This window comes from Drosophila mojavensis, unplaced genomic scaffold (assembly GCF_018153725.1).
Source record: "Drosophila mojavensis isolate 15081-1352.22 unplaced genomic scaffold, ASM1815372v1 contig_136, whole genome shotgun sequence".
NCBI lineage: Eukaryota > Metazoa > Arthropoda > Insecta > Diptera > Drosophilidae > Drosophila > Drosophila mojavensis.
This window is the reverse complement of record NW_025318667.1, coordinates 8977242-8997522: the sequence shown is the minus strand read 5'-3', so window position 1 is coordinate 8997522 and position 20281 is coordinate 8977242. Positions and strand designations below refer to the sequence as shown.

At 36.1% G+C, this 20281-nt stretch overlaps 1 protein-coding gene across 1 annotated transcript; it reads left to right on the top strand.

The window, feature by feature from the left end:
* Window positions 1-922: 922 nt before the first annotated feature.
* LOC6585026 (innexin inx1) lies at window positions 923-17587 on the top strand. The gene is made up of 7 exons (XM_002010630.4): window positions 923-1012; window positions 1356-1801; window positions 9472-9969; window positions 12371-12478; window positions 15802-15957; window positions 16034-16386; window positions 17171-17587. The coding sequence occupies exons 3-7, from the start codon at window positions 9721-9723 to the stop codon at window positions 17391-17393; spliced, it is 1089 nt and encodes a 362-aa protein (XP_002010666.1). The 5' UTR covers window positions 923-1012; window positions 1356-1801; window positions 9472-9720; the 3' UTR covers window positions 17394-17587.
* Window positions 17588-20281: the final 2694 nt, after the last annotated feature.

Here is a 20281-nt window from a genome sequence, read left to right as displayed (position 1 = left end):
GACAATAACAAATTAACAGCTAAAAATTATATTTTTTATAGAGCATATCAAAGTCGATTTGCTTACCTCTAAAGCCTCTTCCCTCTTTCCTCCTCTCTCTGCTACTCTTTTAATAAAAGCAAAAAAAGAACTGCCGAAAAAAAATTTAATTCAACACCATTTAAATTACCAGTTTTTCTTCTTACCGCATTTTTATAACAAACCAAAAAAGGTAAAATTAAAAAAAAAAATGGTAAAAAGAAGCAGAAGAGAAAACCTTACCTTTCGAAATGTGATTTTAAATTGAAGACAGGAAAGCGAGAAAAAAGTCAAACGCAACAACAAGACCACAACGTGAAATTCGAAACAACAAAAAACAAACTATATATGTATATATATATCTGTATATACACACATACATATGAACATATATATATGTAAATTTGTATGTGTATAAAGAAGTCAAGCAATCAAGCAGAAGTAGAAGTCTGTAACCAACGACGACAAAGCTGAGGTAAATGAGTGCAGCTCAAACAAAGTTAGGCTCAAGAGAGCGTTACAGCTGCGCTTAAATAGTGCTCAAAAGTGCGTGTACATGCTACAGTGTGTCAGTGTGTGTGCGTGTCTGTGTCTGTGTGCATGCTCCAATTTATGCCATTGAGTGCGCGCACAGTTTAATCAAAGCTTACAAGAAAATCCAAACTAGCAGTCGTCTTCAACATATGAGCGCATGAGAGAGTGAGAGAATGAACGCTTAACTCAAAGAGAACAAATTGAACATCAGCCACAATACACACACAGACCCAAGCCGCCAAGACGCGCACGCATAGCGTACGTAAGTGCGAGAGTGTGCGCGCAAAGAGAGCGCACACAAGAGACCGCGTGCACGGTACCGGGAGTGGCTTGAAGCTGAGTTGAGTTGCGTTGCCTTACAGGTTGAGCAGTTCAGTTTTGAGCGCAACAGTGAACGTGGCGCGCGCGTGTGAGATTTTTTTTGTAGCGGCCGCAGCAGCAGGCAGCAGCAACGAAAGCGGTACGAAACGAAACGACGATAAGCAAGCGGCAGCAGTCGACGGCGACAGCAGCGCACGCTTGTCTCTGCTCAAATACAGTCGAAGAAGGGAGCTCAAAACAATTCCATTTCATTTTTTTAACTTCTGTTTTACGTTTGCCGCTGTTTTTGTTACTTCATTTTATTATTATTATTTATTTTATTTTTTTTTTGCCTGTTGCAACTTTTTTTTTTTTTTTGTATTTCTTGTGCATACAGTTGCAATTACTCCTGTGAGCAAAGAAACTGGACAATCTATACAGTTAGAACGCGCGTTTATTTGGCTCTTATTTTCATCATTTTGATTTTGGATTTTGGCTTTCAGTTGCGCGTGTTCGGCTGCAGCAACTGCAACGCAACGACGCGTCGCGCGCGTTTTACGCACAGCTGCAACAGCAACAGCAACAACAACAAAAACTACGTGTATACAAAATAAAATAATAATATAAAAGAATAAAACAGAGTGCAGCAGCCCTTCAGCAACAACAAGAACCCTACAGGAGAACCTGTTCTGCTGATGCTTTGTCTTTGAGTGTATGTGTGTGAATGTATGTAGCGCCGCTGTTTATGCAAATTCGCTGCATAGTAACAACAACAAGAACAACAACACTCGCACAGCTGGCAGCTGATTTTGCAGCACAGCAACAATAACAACAACAGCCACACACAATGAAAGTTCAGCGGAACCTACAACACTACTACAACAACATCAACAGCAGCAAACACTAAAAGAGACCAACGCAAGGGACTTCAACGTTTTGTTTTTTTCGCGTAAGTCACAAATCTACCTCTTCTTTCCATTAACAATCTTAATGCATATGCGCATGTATGTGTGAGTGAGAGAGCCAGAAAGAGAGAGAGAGCGAGCACTCTCAAAGGTTAAGCTCAAGCTCAAGATTAACAGTTCTAATTAGCAGTACTCTAAGCTGCTCTTATGTAAAACATTTAACCGTACCAATTGGGTGCAATTTATTATTTTATTATTAAAATTTGAGTTTAAATGTAATATACATTATTTATGGGAAATTTTGGTCTCATTTTTTTCTCTGTAAAATTTAAAAAAAAAATATATATATATATATTAATATATTTTTGCTTTGACATTTTAAAGAATTATACCTAGACTTCAAAAGTATATATTTTTCTAATAAAACAAAAATGAAAAGAGAAATATATATTTTATTTGAATATATATTTACATTGAATTCAATTTGATCAATTTTAGAGATTTAAATTTAAATATTTTCAAAAAATTAAAAATTAAAATAAAATAAATAAAAATACATATATGTAGTATACATATTTTTCTAATTTTTTTTACTCGAAAAAATTGAAAAAATTAAAAATTAAAAAATAAACCCATACTTTAAAAAATTGATATGAAATATATATATATTTTTAAAATCAAAATATAAAATTTAATTTGTATTAACTTAGTTTTACTAGTGTAAAATAGCAGCAAATTAATTTTTTATTTTTATTTTTATTTTTTTTTTTTTTTTTTTTTTTGATTAGCCTTATTCCAAATTTGGAGTCTTAAGTTTATCGATGTAAAAATCGAAGCTTCTAATATTTCACCCATTTATTGGGCTGTAATATTTCACAGTAAAAGTTTGTTTCTTATGTTTTTTAAGCCGCTTTTTGTTAGGCTCTCTATAGGCTGTGTCGCCCTGTTTGATTAATCTTAATTATTTCTTCACTTATCTTGCCTTCTTTCTCTCAATTAGTCTACCCTTTGGCATATCTTTCTTTGTGTTCATGAAGTTTGCTTTTCCACAGTTCTTTTGTTTTCATTCTTGAAGAAAAATTTTCAGCTGCAGCTTCTATTTTTTTCTTTTTCTTTTTGGTTTTATGCTGCTCTCACGTTTTAAATATCAAGAAGTGATCTGAGTTTTTATTCACATCTTGTACATGTCTCTCCTCTCTCTCTATCTCTCTGTCCCTCTTGCTTTGACACTGAGCTTCATCTTTTTAGCATCTGCAGCGGCTTTAAGCCAAAGATGTTTCTCATTAGTGCCGCCTTCCACTTGTCGGATCCCTCGGCTCTCGTCTCTCGCCTCTTCCTCCCCATTCTATATCCTCAGTCTCTCCTCAGTCCCTCCCCTTTCTGTTCAACGGAAATGGTCAATTGAAGCCGCACAGAGGCAACTCATTGTTTCGATTGCAGCGTCCACAGTTCGGATTGTCCCGCTCGCTGAGCAGCTCCCTAACACTAGTGTTGTTTTTTTTTCTTCTTTTTTTTTAATGTCTGCGGTTTTTACGAGCCCAACATGTGAGTGAGGGCGGACGATGGGCCGGCAAGGGGTGGGCAGTTTATGAAGTACCTGGAAAAACGATAATATATTAATCTCAGCCCAAGCTCAGCTGGTTTTTTAATTAAAGATCTTAAAGTTTCATCAGTGTGTTTTATCTCTACCCAGCGCATAAATCAAAGTGCTTTATGAGCCGAGCTTCTGTAGCTCATCGAGACGCAGCTTAAAATTTTCAGGTTTGAGGTTATATATTATATAGCCTCGAATAAAGGAAGCTAAGCTGGGATTATTCATTTTTAATTGAGAATGTTGAACTAACGTGTCAAGCTTCAATTTAATAAAAGTAAAAGAAAATTGACAAGATAAAATAAATTGAAGAGAATTTTAGAAAAGTTTTTATTAAAGTAAAATAATAGAAAATTAGATGAGAAATGTTTAGAATGAAATCCAGAAAAAAGTTTAAAACTCGAACTAAAGTCGATAAAATTATTATATGGTGCAACAATTCACTTTATGTAATTTTATATGAAATATATAGTTTATATAAAACAGATAACTAGCTGACAAAAAGCTCTTCGAAACTATATGTTATTAAAAGTTTAAGTAAAGATTAAAGATGAAAGCAATGTAGTTTTATATTTATATATTATAATGAAAAATAAAGTTATATATTAAAGTTTATTAAAGCTTAACATACGTCGGTAAAAGCTTTGCTCAAGTAGAGTATATTATAACATATGATAAGCTTTTGGAATTGTTGCTTTGTTAAAGCTCCTATTAAGGAAACTTAAAGCGCATGAGAAGGAAGATTAATGCACATTTTTACCATGAGCAAAATATAGCTAAATAGTTTGAGCTACTCTCGTTATTTTCCAATTGAAGTTTGCTGCCATCTGCCAGTTGCAGAGTCATCGAAGGTAGCCAAACAAAGCGACAAAAAGAGCGGGAGGGAGGGAGAGAGAGAGACAGGGAGAAAACCCAAACAAAGGGATGCAGAGAGGGAGAAAAAAGATGTAGATGCAGGTAGCAATAGTGATAGAGTGGGAACAGGGGGGGGGACAGGCAGAGGGAGAGGTAAGCACTTCCGCTTGGCCAAGCAGCTGGCCAACAACAACAACAACAATAACAACAACAACAAACAACAAACAACAGCAGAACAATGCAATTAAAGCCGAATGAATTTGCTTTTCTAGCTTGTGACATCACAAATTTAATGAATGACTAACTGAAAAGTCTGTTCGACTCCAACTTCGATTCGGACTCTGACAAAGTATTCATGTTAAGGTTAAACGTGTAAAGCTCTCAGCATTCTAATTGCATGACAAACAAACAGATAAACAACGTTAGCTAAAAGCATTACCGATGCAAATGCATATTCGGAATGCTTTGACTGAGCGACTAGCTAATTACCTGTAAAATCTAGTCTATTTATAGAAAGTAAGGCTTGAATGAAAGTCAAGTCTATGTATATGCTCCACTTGATCAGAAAAGCTTTAAGAGTATTCAAAAAAAATCATGAAATTAAAATGTTAAATATATTTTTTGTAATCTATGACGCATAGAACACATCATCAACGATTCCTTAAGTTATACACTAAATACTAAAAAAAGTATTTCACTTGCGTTGGAAATACCAATAGCATTACTCATCAGCATTGGCATCATTGTTACCAATTTCAATTAGCACTCTGATTAAATTTAGCATTTACGTACATATATGATCATAATCGTTATTATATTTGTTAGCCTAGCTCTTTAGCATTAGCATGATTATTATCAAGCTAGGCATCTCAATTGTAATGCAATGATTAGCTTTAGCCTTTTTATTCCCGTTGATATTGATATTATCATTGACATTTGAATTTGCAGTATCAAGAGCATAGCTCATTAGCATTTGCATCATTATTAAATATTACCATTAGTATTATCATCATCATTGTTTTACTAAGACCCATTTACATAATCATTATGAGTTTACTTCATTAGCTTAATGATTAACAAGCTAATCTAAGCAGAGTAATAACAAGGATCATTAGTGCAATTCTAGGCATTATCATTGTTATTGTCATTGGCATCATCATAGGCACAGCTCATCAACATCATGATTTTCAAATTGATAGTCACTATCATTAACATCATAAAATGAGCATTAACCTAAGTCTAAAAGTTATTCGGATAATTAAGAATAAGCAATTGGTATTAGAATTATCATGAGCATACTTCATCAGCTTCGTTATTCAAAAATTTATATATTTTTTTGAATTTTTATTATCATTATCCTTAGCATCACTATTGTCATTATCAGCATTATGATTAGCATCAGTTTAGTTTTGTTAGATTCATTATTATTATCAGCATTCATAATAATCATTGTTTTATTACTATTATTAGTAGTAGAGTGTATCAGCATTAGTATTAGTATTAGTTATTAATAGCATATGAATATTAATATTATTCCCAGCATTTGTATTAGCTTTATCATTAGCAAAGTGCATTAGTATTAGCATAGTTTGGCCAGATTCGCAATTATTAATTATATTTATAATGAGCATAGCCAATATAATTATTATTGTACATCATACACATTCCTTGCTGTTACATATTGCCTGCCAGTGTCTGGCATACCCCATGCAACAATTTCCCTTTTAATTTAAAGCAGACATTTTTTTTTTATTCTTTTTTTATTTTCTGATTTTGAAATTCTGTCTAAAGCACGTAATACTGCCCGACGCCGACGACCTTTGCAATGCGACACCTGCACTCGGTTCAACTAACAGCTGCCATGCCAACACCACACCTACCACCCCCCACCATTTGCCACGCCTGTTCGGCCCCCTACTTTTGGTGCACTCTAAGTGTGCATAGAAATTGCAATTTTTCGCACATAACTTTTGCCTCGCTTTCCATGGCCTTGGCAATGAATTTAAAGCGCCCCACTTGCAGCACACGGTAAAGGGATGGGGAGAGAGAGGGAGGCGAGGAGTGTGTGTTTGTGTATGTGTATGTGGCGGTCATTGTTGCGGCTGCCTGTTGCGGTTAATTGTTGCAGTTGCATTCGCCTTGCCCGTAGCCAGCGAAGCGTATGGAATAAACAGGAAAACAGTGGCCAAATAAAGGGGAAGATCGAGGGGTAAATACATGGGCAAATGCATGTATGTGAGTGTGCGTGTGAGTGTGCGTGTGTGTGTGACGGAACTAGCAGGGTGTCAATGGAATAGTTTGTTATAAGCTGAACGATCGCATATGTCTATACATAGATAGCAACACAATATAAAGCGGAGCACAGGTGGCACAGTGGACGCAGCGAGAGGAGTGGAGTGGGGGGAAGGTAGCAAGGGGGCACAAGCAAAGCGAAACAAGGGTTAAATGATGCCCATTAGGAGCCATAAATTGATACCCTCAATACTAGATTAATGTGACACACACATCATCTCTCTCTCTCTCTCTCTCTCTCTCTCTCTCTCTCTCTCTCTCCGTGTTGTCTTCTGCAGTCACTAAATCAAATTAGTTCAAAGCTTCCAAACATTTTTCTTATCAGCTTCAGCGGAACGAAAAACACTTTAGCTCTATAAATAGAAACAATTAACAGATCATTTGAGTCGCCTCTTAAAATGTGGATCCAAATCAGTTTTTCTTCAAAGATTCCATAATTTTAAAGCGCTCTCTCTCACACTCTTTCTATCTTCCTATCCTTCACTCTCCCAGATTCTTTTCTCTCTCTGCCTCTACGCTTCTCTCTCCCTCTCTCTCAACCCACCTCTCTCTCTCTCCTGCGTTCTCTCTCCCTCCCTCTCTCTCTCTCTCTCTCTCTCTCTCTCTCTCTCTCTATCTAGCTATCTTCCTTTTACTCGTTCCCTCAGAGTCCTTTCTATTTCTCTCTTTTAGCTTCTTTGCTCTCTCTGTCTCCCTCTTTCTCAATCTGTTTTCTCCCTTTCTCATTTTCTACCTTTCAATCTATCCTTCTCCCACACTCCCACTCTCTCTCTCTCTCCTATTGTCGAAGTCATTTACTCATATTATATCCCATTTTATTCAATTCCTCTTACTCTAACTGTTTATCTTTCTCTCTCCTTCAAGCTTATATTCATTCCACTTCTCTCTGTTTACTCTAGTTCTATATAACTGAAACTTGTATCGCTATATCGCTGTAGCTCATTCCCAAATCTCTCAACCTATCTTTCTCTCTCTCTCTCCCACTTTCTGTCTCGCCTCTACCAAAGCGTCATTCATTTGCAATTTTCAAATTCTGCTTTATGTGACATTCTGAAATGTTTGATCCCATTTAAGTTGACACCCAGAATGAAGAATGAATCAAATAATTGAATTAGTTTATGCAAACTGATTTAAATTAAGTCTAAATATGATAATTTGAATATGCATCTACAATTGCAGAGCTTTTTAGTGGAAAAGTGAAAAAGAGAAGTTACATATAGCAATCATCTGATAATTTTACTTATAATAAAATAAAAATAAAAATATTTCATATTTGTCAATAGGAAAGTTTTTTAGTCCTACTCAGTCAAAGCAGCACTTAAAGTACTTAAAAGCCAATACACCCCTTTTGCACATCTTGAAGAGAGTATTAAAATAGCAATTGCTTTGGGCAATCGATTGCTGCTTGAATGAGAATGAAAAGACTTAAGTGGAAGATCGGGTCAAGCGTATAAAGATCGAGTCGAGTGCATTCAACTCTCAATTGGGGAAAGAGAGGGTGTGTGAGGGAGAGAAATGGACAGGGTGACATCGAACAAGTGGAACAAATGGCAATTGGATAGATTTAAATGATTGCACGCATCCATTTCTCTCAGTGCAGCGCCTTTAATTGAAATTGAAGCTGTCTGCAGATTCTATTAGTTGATTTACGTTCTTGCTCAATCACACAATAGCACACGCACACATACACACACACATACACGTTGTCACGCCCCCTGCCCATGGGGGCTCGAAGTCAAGTCGCGTGTTTGTCTTCAGATAGCGTGAAACAAACAAAAAATTTACATTTTTCGGCCGACTTCAATCAGAGGCGCGCAACACGTTTTCCAATCAAACTAAATGTACCGATCCCCAAAGATACTCGAATACTATATATATATATATCTACATATCTATGGAGACATAGATATAGTTATAGATAGAGCAGGTTGTAGATAGATATAGCACTCGTGTTATTTAAACGACCTTCACACACAACAATACTGACGGACGGATGTGTGGGCGAGGAGGGCAGGAAAAGAGGGATTCTTTAGATAGGGAAAAACGAGCCGACGAGCAACCCAGACAATTTGAGCAGGAATTTTAATTTAATTAGAGCTCCGCTATATATAAATGTATATACATAGCAAATATTGGGCATCAACAAATGTTTAAAGTACGACTTTAGCTCTCAATTTGATACGGAGATATGTTATATATTAGTTATGAATTTGCATATATATACATACATACATATGTATATATGTACATCAATATTTTTTTCTCCTATCTAAATTTCTGTTATTACATCCTTTATCTTATATCCTATATCCTAGATTATGGTACAGTATTGTCTCGATAATTTGCTAAATCAAAAATCGCAATAAATCGAACAATTCTATCCGCTTGAAAAAATATCGTTCTAAATAATTCTGGATAATTTGAATTTCTGTGTAAATCGAAAAAATTTTTATCTCTTTGCCGTTTTGAATTATCGGGTCTCGACTGTACTTCCCGTTGAAAATGGGTAATTAGGGTATAATAGTGTTCTTAAAATTAGTGTAACAGTCAGAAGGAGGCGTGACAGACCCCATAAAGTATATATTTCTTTGATCAGGGCGATCGAGCAGAGTCGCTCTTGTTAATTAGCCAGTTCCGTCTGTAGGTCCATATATCGAAACCCATAAGATTGCAGTAGAGTCTACGAGCCTTACACCTGTTGCACTTTACTCATACTTCAGCCGTATTCTCCATGCGGAATATTTAGATATATAAGAAACCTTACAATAGTTCTCTGGACTCTACTAAATATAAGTTGTACTAATTGAAGCTTTTTTCTACAACAAGAAATGATAAAGCTATGAAACTGAATCTCTGAACTTAATTCGCTCTGTCTCTCTTTTTCTCTATCTTCCTCTGTCTCTCTCTCCCAGTCTTCTAATTCTTCTATATTCGAGTACCAAATTTTTAACATCTCTCCAATTTCTCTATTTACAGTTTGATACATTGATATGCATCGCTGGCGTTGTCTGATTAGCAGAAACAACAACAACCACTACAACAACTATAAACGAAAAACGAGGAGACAATACGAGCCGTAAATTCAACGCAATTTGTTATCAACGCGACATTTTGCAACACTGTCCAAGCGGCTTTTTTTTCTTGAATACTCGCTTCAGCTGAAGCTCGGTTCCACCGCAACTCTCCACACTCTCCACAGACTCAGCAATTTGAAATTGTGCCAAAATGTATAAGCTATTGGGTAGCCTGAAGAGCTACCTCAAATGGCAGGACATCCAGACGGATAATGCAGTCTTCCGGCTCCACAACTCCTTCACAACTGTACTTTTGCTTACCTGCAGCCTGATCATCACGGCCACCCAGTATGTTGGCCAGCCGATCAGCTGCATCGTCAATGGCATACCGCCGCATGTGGTCAACACCTTTTGCTGGATTCATAGTACGTTCACCATGCCGGATGCGTTCAATCGACAGGTGAGAAGTCTACACAAGTCTACATAAGTCACATCCGAAATGCTCTGTAATTCATAAATCAAATAAGCTTAAAATTGTTCGCAATTCTACAAAGACGGTGCATACTCTACACATTACAAAAAAAAAGTCTACAATTTGCCCTATTCTTTGTATGTATTATTCCAATAATATAATATAAAGTAATGATTCGCATTTCGAAAAAGTTACAAATCAAGTCAGACAACTCGAAGTCTCCACAAAACAGTTATTGTATGTAGAGCGATAATATTTTTTCTCGACACATATACTAAATGAGGCTTAGAGTATATATGTAAAAGAAAATCTATTTAGACACAAGTCTCCAAAAGGGTTTTGTGCGTGGGTAATGCTTAAAGCTTAGCTTAAAGCTATTTGTAAATTTCTTTAGTTTTATGTCAAATCTACAAAGTCTGCACAAATCTCCACAAATATTCTTGAAATATATTCTCAAATTTAAACTGACAAATAACAGTTAATAGCATTTCATGGCAAAATGAACAATTTTGCAAAGTCTACACTAGTCTCCAAAAGCATAACTTTTACATTTTGTGATGAATACCTTTGATATTATTTAAGAGACTGCATCAAATGTTCTAATACGCTCACTACGTATTTTTTGCATAGTCTACGCAAGTCTCCAAAAATAATGATATTCATTTTTCAACTGCACTTCAATCAAACAAACCTCAGCAAACCTTGTAAATAGCATGTTTACAAACTCTACGCAAGTCTCCAAACGTTCCAAATGCTGACAACGTAATTTTTGCATAGTCTACACAGGTCTCCAAAAATAATGATATACATTTTTCAAATGCACTTCAATCAAAGAAACCTCAGCAAACCTTGTAAATAGCATGTTTACAAACTCTACGCAAGTCTCCAAATATAGTTAGCGCGCCTTTTAAGTCACGCAATCACGAAACTTCAGCGCAGCTTCCCAGAATTTGCTACCTTTTCTGCTTCACTGGAGTCTTGTCTTGCCTTGCTTGGTTTCATTATTTTTACTGCTTCTTCCTCTTCTTCTGCGTCTTCGTCCTCTTCTACACATCCTTATGTAGGCCGATCACGTTCAACGTTGTCTCATTGTATGATGTGTAATACATGGTGTAGGCCCGTTTATGGATGCCTCGCATAAATATGTGCATATTTATATGCTCCGGCTATAAAGCAATTATAAACGGGGCGTTGTCGCTCCAAATTGCGCTTCGTGTGATCCAAAAAGGAAGAAGAAGATGAAACCAAAATACAAAACCAAGGAAAAAAAAAAACGATTAACAACGACACAAAAATTGAATATCCCGCGGCCAGCTCCTCGCTTATGCACATATCTCATATTTCAACAGGGGCAATGTTTTGTGATTTCGTGGAACCTTCAACGCAGACGAACAACATGTCCTTGTCCCTAAGGCAGAGTACATCAAAATTCTCAAGCAGTTTGTCAATGCAGAAAGGAAGAAGTTGAGGCTTAATAGCCTAAAAGGAAATCATTAGAGAGTCAGAGAGTTTGGACTGCTTCAGTAAAGACTCAATCTCTAGAGAAAATCTAAATAAGAAGTGCCTTTAGCTTCCCTCGCTAAACATACAACTGTAATATAGGCAACTGTTATACCAGTTAGCAGAATGTTTTTTTTTTTTTTTTTTTGTAGACTTAATTTTGTTCATATAGCAACAACATATAACATATACTGTATACTATATTATATTTAATATTATAACTGTTATACTACTATTGTTACTAGACAATGCTACTAAATAATAAAAAAAATATCACAATTCGTTAACTTCATTTAAGTGAGTTTTATAACAAAAGATACAAAAATTGTATACTACTTTATCACAACCATGTAGTATAACAGTAAGCATTATGACAGTTATTAATCATAATAATCGACCTTTATTATAGCAGTAAGGCACATTAACAGTAAGTGGTCCACCAATTGTATATCATAAATCAGCAAGCTTTAGTATAACAGTACAATATAATAGTTGTAAAGCTGTAGAAACTAAAGTACAATATAATAGCTGTAAAGCTGTAGAAACTAAAGTTCGACTTATATATAGTCGAGTCACTCGTATTAAAAATCCATATCCCATTCTCAACTGTTATATGATATGATAACTGTTATACATTATATGCCTTAATGTTAAAATCAACTAAAATGTTTAAATATATTTATAATACTTATACCATTTTATATAATCACAAATGGAACTGTTATACAACTGTTATACTATTGTTTTACTTCTGTTATAATAGGTCTTTTGGCTATAAAATATATATAATGCCGATCAACAATCATGGAAAACTGTTATACTGCCATTACTGCTATTATATTATAGAGTATATACCATATCTAATTCTTTACATATGTTCCATTTCAAGGTCGGCCGTGAGGTGGCACATCCTGGCGTTGCCAACGACTTCAATGACAAGGATGCCCGGAAATACTATACCTACTATCAGTGGGTGTGCTTTGTGCTCTTCTTCCAGGTAAGCACAACAGCCATACAAAAGATCTCTGCAATTGTGTGCTTATGAGCGAGCCCCTTCACCCCCGCATCAAGCTCGAACCCCCCGCTTTGGTCTGTACAATAGGGTATACGAAAGTAGAGATATCTCTCCGTTTATGTTTGACGTTTTGACGATTTCCATCTCGCTGTGCTCGTGGTCTCAATTGCTACGCAGATGCCATAGCACACACATGCACGCACACACACACACACACACACACATTTATAAGACACGCACAACAGCTGTACTTCAATGAAGCCTAATTGAATGCGTGCGTTGGCTTTCGATCTATGGGGCGGAGGGGGAGGCTGTGTTTGTGAAAAGTAGAGAGAGAGAGAGAGAGAAGGAGAGGGAGAGAGAGGTAGCGGCTAATGCCAAACCGTTGATTGGGGGATGGGGGGCACGCACAGTTCATTGTATTGCCAAGCACGCGCAATCAAGTATGATTGCGCGCCTGTTGCGCAACACGCAATACACAATCAGCAACAACAACAACAACAGCTCAACAACAACAACAACAACAGTAGCTACAACAGTTGCTAAACACCAAAGACAGCAGCAGCAAACACTTGCGAAATGCCAGAATACTGAATTCCAATGGATTAATGACTTGCTAAATCCCAGCAACAACAACAACAACAACAACAAATGACAGAAGAACAACAACAGCAACAACAACAACTATGAAAGAACGCATCTAACTTCTGCGGAAAGTCAAACAGCAACTGTTGAAGCTCTCCACAAATAAGAGCTCTTAGCTAATGCTTGCGTGTAGTTGATTAACAATCATTCAACTAACAAGTACAGTAAAGACTGCCTGTAATGGACACTGAAAGGAATTTGGAATTTATGCTTAAAGCTGTTTAACGGAAATTTGTGTTAACTTATATATACACATACATATATAAGACTGCTGAACTTATTATGTCGTTTATGTTTAGACTCTCTAATAATACTCTCTATTCTATACATAGAGTATAAAGACCCAACAGCTTTAAGATCACGCCAAAAGCTGTTTATGAAACAAATAAATATAACACAGATGCTAAACACGAATTTATTGAGAAACTTAGAATAAGTAAAAGCTAACTACAATGGATAATGAAAAAACTTTTCAATTAAGCTTAAAGCTCTTTGCTGCAAATTAGTGTTAACTATAAGAGTGTAAAACTTTTTATGAAATATGCCATAACACTGATGAGAGACTTAGAACCAGTAAAAGCTGCCTCTAATAGACAGGGAGAAAGCTTTTCAATCAAGCTTAAAGCTCTTTAAAGCAAATACAGTCTTATACAGTCTCAGCTTCATTCAAAGGCTGTGGTCCTATTGATTTATTACTATTATATACATATGTATATCCTCTCTTATTCTCGCATTTAACGTTTTGGTTTAAGCTAAAAGATCTTAACTTCAACTCCAACAATTTTCGAAAAAGTATTTCAAAGAATTTATTATAATTTCTTCTCTAAAGAAAACTTAAAAAAAAACAAGTAAGAAGACTCTAGTCGAGACTGCTCGACTAGGAGATACCCTGAACCCTCTAATCCGATATTCTAATCACTCTGCACTTCTTTTCGGCACACGTACATTCACATCCACGTATTAGAAAGCGCTCTGCTAACTGTGCAATGAGCAGCGACTGCGCTGCAGTGTGGGCAACATTATAAGGATTTATTTGTTGAATATTTTAATTTCTAGACGTACAATCTTAATGAAACTTTCAGAACATAATCATAATATTCAAATGTATGTACATTCCAAAGCACAAGTCTCTAGTACTTGAAATACGTATTTTACAAAGGTGAGGGTGAGGGGGTGGATATAGGGGTGGGGGGTAAATTACAACAAAAATCGAAATTATATAAAATGCATATAAGTCTACATATAAAATTTGGAAGCTCTAGCTCTAAAGGTGTAGGAGGTATAATTAAATAACTAGCTTTCGATAAGGTTTTTGATCGATAATAAATTATCGGGAGTAGTTATCGATATAAAAAGAAAAACTTGATATGCGCGTGATATACACGGACCTAGAAAAAAAAATTTGAAGTCTCTAGCGCTTATATCTTCTGAAATCGACGCGTTCATACATACGGACGGACGGACGGACGGACGGACGGACAGACAGACGGACAGGGCCAAATCGACTTAGCTCGTCGCCCTGATCAAGAATATATATACTTTGTGGGGTCTGCCACGCCTCCTTCTGTCTGTTACATACTTTTAACAAAACCATTATACCCTGATTTCCCATTTTCAATGGGTTCAGGGTATAAACAAGTTAGAGGACTCTAGTCGAGACTGCTCGACTAGGAGATACCCTAAACCCTCTAATCTGATATTCACTCTGCACTTCTTTTCGGCACACATACATACACACGCACGTATTAGAACGCGCTCTGCTAACTGTGTTCTCTGGTTAGTGGCTGTAGTGTGGGCAACATTATAAGAATTTCTTTGTTGAATAAGTTAATTTCTAGACGTACAATCTTAATGAAACTTTCAGAACATAATCATAATGTTCAAATGTATGTACATTCCAAAGCACAAGTCTCTAGTATTTAAAATACGTCTTTTACAAAGGTGATGGTGAGGGGGTGGATATAAGGGAGGGGGGAAAATTACAACAAAAATCGAAATTATATAAAATATATATAAGTCTACATTTAAAATTTGGAAGCTCTAGCTCTAAAGGTGTAGGAGATATAATTAAATAACTAGCATTCGATAAGGCTTTTGATCGATAATAAAATATCGGGAGTAGTTATCGATATTTAAAGAAAAACTTGATATGCGCGTGATATACACGGACCTAGGAAAAAAAATTTCAAGTCTCTAGCTCTTATATCTTCTGAAATCTACGCGTTCATACATACGGACGGACGGACGGACGGACGGACGGACAGACAGACGGACAGGGCCAAATCGACTTAGCTCGTCGCCCTGATCAAGAATATATATACTTTGTGGGGTCTGCCACGCCTCCTTCTGCCTGTTACATACTTTTAACAAAACCATTATACCCTGATTTCCCATTTTCAATGGGTTCAGGGTATAAAAAAAACTTTTTAAGTGCATAACAAAAAAATTAATTAATGGAAAATAATTTTATATTTATAAATATTTTAATATATGTACGTTTCGAATTGTATTCATTGAGATTGTCAATAATTTGATTTGCTGTATATGAATTTCTTTTCTTTTCTGGGATAATTGATAGTATTAATATTACGTTTCCTTTCAAATTGAAATTTCTATATTCATTTAATTGTGTTTTGTTATTTTCCCCCTTAATTCTATAGGCCATGGCCTGCTATACTCCAAAGTTTTTGTGGAACAAATTCGAGGGCGGTCTGATGCGCATGATTGTCATGGGTCTGAACATCACGATCTGCACGAACGAGGAGAAGGAGGCCAAGCGCGATGCCCTGCTCGACTATCTCATCAAGCATGTGAAGGTGAGCACGAATGCCCAAATCCAATTCGGATGCAGAAATACGTAATAATATTGGATATCCATTGTATCGATTGCAGCGTCATAAACTGTATGCCATAAGGTATTGGGCCTGCGAGGTGCTCTGCTTCATCAATATTGTGCTTCAGATGTATTTGATGAATCGTTTCTTTGACGGCGAGTTCATATCGTATGGCACGAATATAATGGGATTATCGGATGTGCCGCAGGAACAGCGTATGGATCCCATGGTTTATGTCTTTCCGCGCGTCACCAAATGCATTTTCCATAAATACGGTGCCGGTGGATCGCTGCAGACGCACGATTCCCTATGCATATTGCCGCTGAACATTGTCAATGAGAAGACCTATGTGTTCATCTGGTTCTGGTATTGGATACTGCTCGTACTGCTCGTTGGACTGATGATATTCCGGTACATTGTTATATATAGATAGATAAACGTGTATAACTAAGATTGTTGCTCAAGCTTATGTTAGCTAAATGAACTGTTATACATAGTGCTAGTTACTGTTAAGGCTCCTGCTAGTTAGACAAACTATTTTAGTTGCTGATAAAGCTCGTGTTAGTTTGAGAAATACCTAGTTACTATTTAACATATAGAACATTAAGCTAGTCTTCATTTTAACATAACGTATATATTATTATGCCTGCTGTTAAAGTGCTGTTAGACTAGACTTCTGTTATAGTTGCTGTTAAAATTTATGTTGCTTACAAAATCAGTGTGCTTCTTTACTAAATTCTATTCTATCTATTTCCCTAACTCTAATGTTTTCTAACTTTATACATTCTAATTGTTGTCCAAGCTCAAGTCAGGCAAATAACTAAACTGTTGCGCTATATAAAGAATATGTTTTAAGTCAGTTTTTCGCTAGCATAGATTCCACTGTTAACTCTCTAGCTAAGGTAGACAGACTGGAAACTCTTTTATGCTGCACTGTTAACACGCTGAACGTACAGGTTCCTTGTCTGACAGTGCAGTTTCGTTAAGTTTTGCTTAACATGGCACTGTTGCGCGCCTGCTGTTAGCTAACAGACAGAGTGCTGTATATTACAGTGCTGTTGTTGAGCTAGTTAACAGCGAGTTAAACTGTCTGTTAAATGTTTTGAGAGCCTTCTTGCAACAATTTAAATTTAAGTAATATTAGAGTGCATTTTAAACAGACTTGCTCACAAATATATTCTCCATATATTTACAGTGCCTGCATCATCTTTATGCCCAAGTTCCGGCCGCGTCTATTGAATGCGCGCAATCGCATGATTCCCATGGAGACCTGCCGCACGCTCTCGCGCCGCTTGGACATTGGCGATTGGTGGCTAATATATATGCTGGGTCGCAATCTGGATCCGGTTATATATAAGGAGGTGATGGGCGAATTTGCCAAGCAGGTGGAGCCGGCGAAAAACGATCGCAACAAGTAAACGAGCAGGAGAGCGAGCGAGATAGAGAGACACCCTCAGGATGATTATATTCATAATTACTATTATTTAGCAAAAATCAAGACAATTAGCTGAAGAAAACAAAAGCAAGATAAAGACAATCTATTCAAAAATCATTTCCACCCACTCGATAAGAAGAAGAAGAAGAAACAGAAGCAAAAGAAAGAAACTCTTAATCAATGATCACAACTCAAATTTGAAAAAGAAAAAAAAAAACTGTTTAAATATTTAAGCATAAACAATATTTCAACAGTTTTGTATTTTTTCTTTAAAAAAAAAAAGAAAAAAATTTTTTTTTATTACTTTTAAATTACATTTAATATGTAGCATGTAAAATATAAAAACGAAAACAAAAGTTACGGCCCAAAAAAATTCTATAAAAAACTATATATACATCTATATATACATATATATATATATATATATATATATATATATATATATATATATATATATATATATATATATATATTATTCTTATGAAATTAAGCGCAACTTGCAACTGCCAAGCAAAAATCAGCAACAACAATATATAACGCTCTTATAATACAAGAAAAAAAACATAAATATTGCTTTTGAGTCTTTCATAATAGATCATAACATAACATAATATTGATAAAACTGAACAATTTTAAAGCGTTTTGCTGGCAAATATTAAATGTTAAGTTTTTTGTATAGTTTTAGGCAAAAATTGCAAGATTTTTTATAAAACTAAAGCAAAAAATATATATGTATACATATTTATATATATATATATATGTTTATACAAAAACATATGAAATAAACTATATAACTGGCGAAAATTACCTTGTTTTCTTACAATTTAAAGTCTAAAAATCTTTAAAAATTTATTAAATAATATTTAAAATATTTTCAAAAAGTTAAGTTACAATTTTTTTAACTTAAGTGTAACTAGTTTCCATAGAAGAACAACTAAATTGTCACCCCTAAATCCATTTTAATCCATTTTTATAACAATTTAAAAATTAATTCAAAAATCAACTTCCAAATTAACGTTAACGCAGCTTCGTTGAGTTCGTTTAATGCTCATTTAACGAAATGTCGTCAAGTGAGTAACGTAAGTAAGCATTCGTGCGTGCAGCGCAATATGCTCAATTCTAGTACTAAAATGAGTAACGCGAACGCATGAATGCGCAACGTAAAGCCAAACTGCGTAAGGCATTAAACTAATGCAGTAAATTGTTGCAAAACTCAATTAAATAAAACCAAAACGAATTAGAATAAGTGATAAAAATGTGATGACAAGTGTAAGTGCTAATGCTTATGCTAAAGCGTACAAATAACCAATAATCGGAAAACCAACAAAACGAAAACAAATGCGGAATAATGTTTTGTCAAAGTCGCGCGTGCGGGTGTATGTGTGAGTGTGTAAGCGTGTGCGTATGAGTGCGAAGCAGTTAAAAACGCAGCGAAAATTTTCTGCACAGAGCCAAAATAAAAGCGCAAAAGCTAGACGAAAAAATATAAACATAACACGAATGTGTGTATGTGTGTGTGAGAGATAGTGAGCGGCTGGGAGGAGTTGAGAGGGTACCATTATAGTTATTGGCCTTACTTACATACATATATATGTAAACACAGAGCACCGCAATTTTGGTTTCTCTTTTGTTTTCATATTGTGTTAATTCAGTTCCTTGCGTGAGAGTGTGTGTGCATGGAATTTAGCGACGCCTTCTGGCACCAAATTCAACCCCCAATGCCCCTGCTCCTGGTTAACGAGCGCAACAGCAACAACAACAATAGAAACATCACACCACCAACCCAAAACGCCAACCACCACCCCCTGACGACAGCTACCATGAAAATTGACTCTCGGTCGAACGAAGGTGATGTTATAGTTGTTGTTGTTGTTGGGGTGTTAAGCTAAAATAACAGGCGGCAGCAGCAGTAGCAGCGCCGTAATTCAAAAACTGTCGAAATAAAACGGCTCTGCGCTCCACTCTTGACTTGCCTTTCCTTCATTCTCTTTCTTTCTCTCTCTCACCCTGCCGTTCTACATTGCTCAGTTCGTCACTCTGATGCGCATTATATTGCTCACTCACTCCTCTTTCTCTCTCACTCTCTTGTGACGCTTATTATGCCACAGCCAAAAGTTTAGCTCCAAGCGCCCTGTCCTTTATAATTGGGTGTACGCTTTGTGTGAGAGTGAATGTGTGTGTGACTAAAGGCGAATCGTAAGCCCAAGAAGAAGCACAAAGCAGCCAACGAAAAACAACTGGCACTCAAAGCGAACAAAAGCCAACGCAATTTAATTTGCTGTTGTTGTTGTTGAGTAATTATTTCGCTTGTGTGAGACAAATAAAATGTTGTATTTAATTAAAAAAAAAAAAAAAGAATTGAAATCGAATTTTAATTGCTGTGCTGTGAATTCGTTGACTGCTTAAAATTGTGCGCAAATTGCGCGCTGCGCAACACCGGCCGGCGACCGTCGTCCGTTTGGCAACACTGCCAGTGTTGTTTGCCGCCTGTGCGTGTATGCAACCCTGTGTGCCGAGCACACGAATCTGAGTGTGAAAGCGTGTGGTCGAAAAATTAAGAACAGCAACAAAAAACGTAAGATCCAAAACGGCTCTCTTTGTATGAGTAGCAGCAGCAGCGGTAAAAAAAAAAAAAAAAGAATGCTCGCGGGGGAGCAAAGAAAATTGACAGCAGTAGCAGCACCAGCAGCAGAGGCAGAGGCAGCAGAGCAGCGCAGCCGCTAATCTTTTGCTGTCGCGTCGCGTCGCAAAAGCAAAATCACGCAGAGCCAATAAAAGCAAAAAATACAAAAATATAAATATACAAATATATATAGATATACAATTATACATATACATTTGTATATACATATATATAAAATTTCCATACCC

Excerpts from the sequence above, each read along its gene's own strand:
- LOC6585026 (XM_002010630.4), top strand. The coding sequence starts at position 9,721 with ATGTATAAGCTATTGGGTAGCCTGAAGAGCTACCTCAAATGGCAGGAC. Across the intron at positions 15,958-16,033 it reads ATCTCATCAAGCATGTGAAG|CGTCATAAACTGTATGCCAT; the intron begins GTGAGCACGAAT and ends TATCGATTGCAG. Across the intron at positions 16,387-17,170 it reads GTTGGACTGATGATATTCCG|TGCCTGCATCATCTTTATGC; the intron begins GTACATTGTTAT and ends ATATATTTACAG.